Source organism: Belonocnema kinseyi, chromosome 5, assembly GCF_010883055.1.
Source record: "Belonocnema kinseyi isolate 2016_QV_RU_SX_M_011 chromosome 5, B_treatae_v1, whole genome shotgun sequence".
In the NCBI taxonomy this organism is placed as follows: domain Eukaryota; kingdom Metazoa; phylum Arthropoda; class Insecta; order Hymenoptera; family Cynipidae; genus Belonocnema; species Belonocnema kinseyi.
The window spans coordinates 2,969,686-2,976,455 of record NC_046661.1 but is presented as its reverse complement, the minus strand read 5'-3'; the positions used below and the strand labels follow the sequence as shown (position 1 = coordinate 2,976,455).

The following is a 6,770-nucleotide window of genomic DNA, read 5'->3' as shown; positions in this document are numbered from 1 at the left end:
CTTAAAGGTTCATCCGAAAATAGTTGGGTGCATAGAGAGATTGATGCCGCTTTGGAAAACCAGATTTACTATCTCATCTGGAAAAAATCGTGTGACAACTAAAAAGGTCGCGTTTCAAAGAGGTTTCTTTCAGGGCGACACCATGAGCCCACTCCTCTTTTGCCTTACATTATTGCCACTATCTCTAGCACTGCGCCATTCCGACGAGTACTTGTGCGGCAAATCTGCAGATCGAAAGTACAAGGTCACTCATGTATTTCACATGGACGATCTTAAGATCTATGCTAAAAACAGAGAGCAACTGAATCTAGCTCTGGGGATTGTCGAACGATATACTAAGGAAATTGGAATGGAATTTGGGTTAGACAAATGCGCCAAATTTTATTTGAAGCGAGGAAAACTTAAAGGAATCCCTGAAGATCCTGAGCTTGTTGATAGAAGCGCTATACGACACCTTTGCGCTGGAGAGACTTACACATACCTGGGCGTGCCACAGAGCCGCATTCAGGATGTGACATCTATAAAGGATACTCTCCGAAGCAGATACAAACGTCTTATCCGACAGATTTGGTCTTCCGAACTGTCGGCGAGGAACAAAGTATCTGCAACGAACATGCTTGCCGTCCCAGTAGTACTATATTCATTTGGAGTAGTTGCATGGACAAAGAGCGAGCTCAGATCCCTTGATATCGGGACAAGAAAGGTTATGCACATGGACAAAAGCATGCATCTTAAGTATTCTGGCGGGAACTTGCGGGAAAAATGCAGAAGGCGGTAGTCCTTGATCAGTCCGTGTTTTAAGGGTGCACATAACTTTTGCCAGATCGTCGTATTGATTTCGTTACAGACTGTTACCATCTATCTCACGGTCGTGAGGCGTGGTTGTGGCTGTAATTTTACCGCGATTTCGCTGGGAGCGTGCGTAATTTTTCAGATTAGCACCCGCTCTCGGTGAAATCCTGCGGTTGTCCTTATGACAAATTGTTAATGTATGTATAACCTGAAAATAAATTTAGAAACAAACTTTCAAAAACATATTTGGCCAATATTTTATAGAGTCACTCTGTTAATATTTCAGCTAATGTTCTAACAAGATTGCGCGGCAATATTTCAGCAACATTTCGTTGACACTTTTTAGACACATGAAGCAAGCGCAATTCAATACCTTTGAATTATTACAGAAATATTTCGGCTTAATATTGCCTGGGTCGGGCATTTCAATGCTTCTGGAACATTGCTGAAGTACACGTTAAAATATATTTATTGTTTCAATTGAATATTTCTGAAACATGGAGTGTTATGGGAGATACGTTTATTTCGCAAATCCCCTGAACAAAAGTCGGAACAAATTAAAATGGTTCAAGAAATTGAGAATTCATTAAAAAGCCTTTATGAAGCGCACTATTGTGTAACATTCAAATTTATTACTTATAAGGTTTTTTTAAGGGCCTATAAGAGTGGCCGTAAATTCTATGATTGATTCTTATTCTCTGACGAATTTTGAATGGTATACTACAGTGAGAAATAATTTTCTATATTTTTTTAGCTATCATTCAGAGCTTACTTTAATTAGCCCAAGACTGGAATCGCTGCGATTTTCAAGGCTGCAGATGCTGAATTGGATATTTGGAAGATCAAGACGATGAGAAAGTTGTCTTTGAAAAGTTTGGTGTCTCATCGGTACGATTGGTAACGTTGTTTGACGCAGTACCTGAAAATATACTTAATTAGCTCAAATGTGATTGAACTAGACGGATTTTTTCTTTGAGATTTTAAATTTAAATACATATGTAGTTTCCAAAGTTCAGATTATATAACAGAGTACCTTTTTGTTGTCTTTTTGCTCCTGAACATATTCATGGGTGATTGGATCCGTCTGTAGGTCAGGCAAAGAGTGGCTAATGCGAATAGCATTTTTCTGTGAGACGTCACCTTCAGAACTTTCTAGATTTTCGTGTCTGGTGACTCCCATGAGCCATCGCCAGGTTGAGGAGCATTGAAAACTTACTGCTGCTAGTAAAACCAGCGCCATGAATGCTAATCCAGCCCCTATTAGCAGCTGATAGCAAAAAATTTCGCTCCACACTTCTGGAAAATAAAGAAAGTTTTTATATGTTCAAACAGCAAAATACATATTTATACGTATACAAGGAAGAAAAATGTGCCTAAGAAGGGCCCCTCGTTTAGGACATGCTCCTCTTAATATTTTAATTTGAACGTATACTATGCCTAATATTAATAAAGTACATGCACTCAGAAGTTTTTTCGTTCAAATAAAACGAACATGTCTTGCCCCTATATTGATATTAGAACATGTTTTATTCAAATGAAATTTGGTTTGAAATAAACAATGTCTTGTTCGAATTAAATAAATTCCACTTAAATGGAAAAAATATTTATTTGAATCAAATATCTGTTTGAACCTATAGCAAAGAAAGGATTAATTTAATTTAAACAAACATTTCTCTGAGTGCAGGTAGATTATTTTGGCCCTTATTTTGAAGTTTTGAAAGATTTTGCAAAACTTTCTAGATAGGTTCCACTTGATGAAAAAATTCCGGCTAAAGTTTTAGCTCCCTTGATTGAAGCAAAAGAATGCTATCAAAATGTATTTCCGATAAAAGTTATGGGTCTAGTCAAAGAGAACTTTTTTTATTATGCAGTATTTTTATTATCAACAACGTATCAAATGCGAATAATAATTATCTAGGAAAAATCGGTATCGAATTTAATCTAAAGATCTTCTATTAAAACAAGGTAACTCTTAGCTATAAGTCTTACAAGTACATGGTAAGTCTTGCGCAATTTTAGTATTCCTTATTCACACCTATTCTAACTGCTTAGTCGAATGCTTCATATGAGCAGATCTGATATAATTAATGCTGAGTTAATTAACTACCCTTCCCTGTCAACTTTGCCAATCCACAGAGGGTGCAAAGAAAATGTATTTTTTATTTTTGAAGCTTTTGTGATGTATAACTGCAATAAAAAATAGAATATTTTATGTTAGGTTCTTCTTTTTTCATATCAGTGGCTAAAACATGAGACAAAACAGTCGTTCATTGAGGTAACCAATTTTTCAGACTCCTAAGATGAAAGCTTTTCTTTTGGTCTGATTATCCTCAGATATGACTAAAATTCAAGCTCTTTTCCTATAATAGCAATAACGAATATTCTTTTTATATTTCTTATATTCTTTTCATGTAATATGAATTCTTAGAACATAAAAAATCAAGAAATTTGGCTTTTTTGACCCTTATGCTGGAAACTTTTCTACTACTAGGCAGTCTGATAAGTACCTGAAAATTCTAAGAGATGGCATTAGTATTCACTAACGTGAACCATTTTCGTCGAGCTTGATCCTTCAAATGACACCTGTCAAAACTTCAGCCATTTATGTTCACGCATTTACAAGTTACAGCACTGAGAAGCGACTAACCTCCGAGTTTTTTTTAATATGGAAAAATCTGAGTTTCGAGTTTTGATCAAACACTACTATCTTCGCAAGAAAACGATACCCGAGACCAAGGCCAAGCTGGAAAAGTATTACCCGGACTCTGCACCGTCTATTGGAACGATTCATAAGTGGCTTACTGAGTTTCGTTGTGGCCGTACGAGCACAGTTGATGCTGAACGATCTGGGCGCCCAAAAGAGGTCACTACACCAGAAAATGTCGAAAAAATCCATGATATGACGTTGAATGATGCCAAAGTGAAATTGAGAGAGGTAGCTAATGCTCTAGGCATATCATTGGAACATATGGGCAATATCTTGCATTCAGTTTTGGGCATGAAGAAGCTTTGCGCGCGATGGATGCCGCGTTTGCTCACAGTGGACCAAAAACGAATTCGTGTGACAACTTCCCAGCAGAATTTGGCATTATTTTCGCGTAAGCCGACCAAGTTTTTGCGCCGATTCATAACCATGGATGAAACCTGGATCCACTACTACACTCCTGAGTCAACGCAACAGGCAAAACAGTGGGTTCCACCGGGCCACAGTGCTCCGAAGCGTCCAAAAACGCAACAATGGGTCGAAAGGTTATGGCCTCCGTATTTTGGGATGCACATGGCATAATATTCGTAGACTATCTTGAAAAAGGTAAAACCATAACCGGAGCATACTATTCATCATTATTGGACCGATTGAAAATCGAAATCGCCAAAAACGACCGCATTTGAAGAAGAAAAAACCGCTTTATCATCACGATAATGCGCCTGTTCATTCATGCTTAGTTGCACAAGCAAAATTGCAAGAAATCGGCTTCGAATTGGTTCCTCAGCCACCGTATTCACCAGCCCTGGCCCCCAGTGACTATTACTTGCTCCCTAGCCTGAACAGATGGCTCACCGGTAAGCGTTTCTACTCAAATGAGGAACTCATAGCTGAAACTGAGGCGTATTTTGGAGACCTTCCGATCGAGTACTTTTCGGACGGTATCAAAAAGTTAGAAAATCGTTGGACTCGCTGTATCGACCTAAAAGGAGAGTGTGTTGAAAAATAAAACCGACTTTGGCCAAAAAAACGTCTCCGTGTTTCATTTTTCAGGGACTTATCAGACTGCCTAGTAGTCCAGTCTTCCTTGGAGGTTGACGAATAGGTGCTAAATTTTTTAAAGAAATGGACAAACCATGTCAGTAAAAAAATACACTTAAAAAATTTTATTACGAATATTTTGAAAATGCAATTCTTAGAACTTTTATAAATATTTACAGTGAAGTGATTGGTTATGTCCGTAGATTTTATGAATTCAAAGAAGTAGTAGAATCTAATAGGGAAAATTTAACATTCATATTGAATTATGGAAAAAGAAGAAGAGTACAAGTGAATGTTTGGAACAGGAATTATAGAAAAAGTGAAAGCTTCTGGGCCGTCTTGCAGGATTAAACAACTTCCCGATTCTCAACCGTTTTTTTAACTATTATTCCTAAGCCGATTGGTTATGACTTCAGCATGCATCTTTTTTAAATGAACACACTTCAGAAACTTGGGAAGCTTTAGATTAAAAAATAAAGAAGTAGCTTCTTGAGAAAATTTCAGAACGCATCAAATAATATAATTAGTGTCTTGACCGGCAGAATTTGTTGCTACAAGCGTCTTTTTTATTTGTATTGCTTATCTTTATTTTTGTTCTACACAGCACAATTTAAGATTCCAGTGAGGTTGACGCCTTTATTCACCGGTGCTTTACGATGTTGCATAAGTTTGAACAGTAGAATAAGTGAAGACAACGGATTTATACTTGGAAGACACATCACAAATGCATCTAAGATATTGATTTGAAAATGCTCGCCATTGTGTGTCATCGAAGTGAGGAAAAAGGCACATAAATGCCTTCCTCGAATTTCATGAATGAAGAATATTTTGCAGGTATATTACCTGAAATTAAGAGCAAGCTTGATAAATCCGCCGATATTTCAAACTGAGGTTTTAATACGTTACCATTTTCACATAGAAAATTTCATCCCTTGGTCCAATAAATCCCCTTCCTTACCTCGTTTCCCCTGACCTCTTTTTTGATAATTTGAAATAGAGAAGTTTAATTTCTGGCACAGTTTTATTAGAAAAAAAGTTTTAAATTAAAAGAAATTATGATTTAAAACAAGGAATTTAAAAAATCTGGCGAATTATGACTTGGAATAAATATTTTTCAACTCGCTTCTAAATAAATAAGAGTTAAATTATTTTATAAAATTCCCATTCTTTTCTGAAAGCCCCTGTCCCAACTCAGAATCAAATTCCGATAATTTCCCTAGTCTCTCTTTGTAAACTGTTAACTTTTCCCTTGTACCAAGTATGTGACACTTATTCGATTTCTGCATAACGGATTTTCTTTCTTTATTTTTACAAAAAAATATATATTTCTACATGAGTGCAAAAAGAGCTTTTTTAACGAATGTGAAGCTTGTCAAACTAGCTTTACGCTCGCATTGAAAACTTTACATTCGTTAAAAAGCTCTTCTGCAGCAGCTGAGGACTATATTTTTCCAACAACGTACAGAAAAGCGAGTTTTTACTTATCGAGGAGTGGGCAAAATTGAATTTTGTCCACAACTTTGGGAAAAACAATTTCCAAAATTTTTTTATTATTATGGAAATTTATTATACAGTTTTTTATCTAATTATTAGGTTCACATTTTAAGCATTCTGATCAGTTTTAATGGGAAATTTCGATTTGCCATCCGCAAACCGAAATATAAGTTGAAAGGCGATCCTTTTTTCGTATGTAAATAACTTCTGAACAATTCAACTCCAATCGAGACCAAACGGATAAGCAAAAAGAATGATAATCTTATTGAATTTCAAAAAAAGAAACTTTCAAGTATACTGACTTTTATTTCCGAGTATTGTGAAATCTTTCAAATTATTATCGGAAAGCTTTAAAATATGTATGATAATTTTTGGGATGAGGACAACTTTGTACTTGCTCAAGTGTGCACGTCAATGGCCTGACGGTTGAAATTTACACGTGGACAGATGGTCTTGTGTGACCTTGAACGTACACGTATGTTACTTTCGTAACTGCGCACGTGCGCATATGGAACTTGTCACTTATTCAACTGTGCACGTTTATGTCCTTACACAAGTGTATACATGAGGATTACTGTACTTTTTAAGGGCATGTGACACAGCGAAATATCCATATTACCAACCTCACTTTTTTAGTTCATAGCATTTTTTTGAACCTGAGAACTTTAAAAAAAAATAAAATATAGAGCTAAAACTTTGGAAAATATATTAGAGTGCGGTAAAGTACGTTAAAGTATCT

The 6,770-nt window shown here is 36.2% G+C and overlaps 1 protein-coding gene across 5 annotated transcripts in view; it reads right to left on the bottom strand.

The window, feature by feature from the left end:
* LOC117172354 (synaptotagmin-10-like) overlaps nucleotides 1–6,770 on the bottom strand; it is a 476,779-nt gene that overhangs the window by 340,909 nt on the left and 129,100 nt on the right. For all 5 annotated transcript variants that reach the window (XR_004467013.1, XM_033360186.1, XM_033360187.1 and 2 more), the window contains exons 2-3: nucleotides 1,826–2,088; nucleotides 1,565–1,711 (exon numbers count right to left, since the gene is read on the bottom strand). Coding sequence is in view for 4 of the 5 variants with exons in the window: in XM_033360186.1 (XP_033216077.1) it covers nucleotides 1,565–1,711; nucleotides 1,826–2,088 (410 nt within the window). In the remaining variant the exon portion in view is untranslated. The remainder of the gene's footprint in view (nucleotides 1–1,564; nucleotides 1,712–1,825; nucleotides 2,089–6,770) is intronic.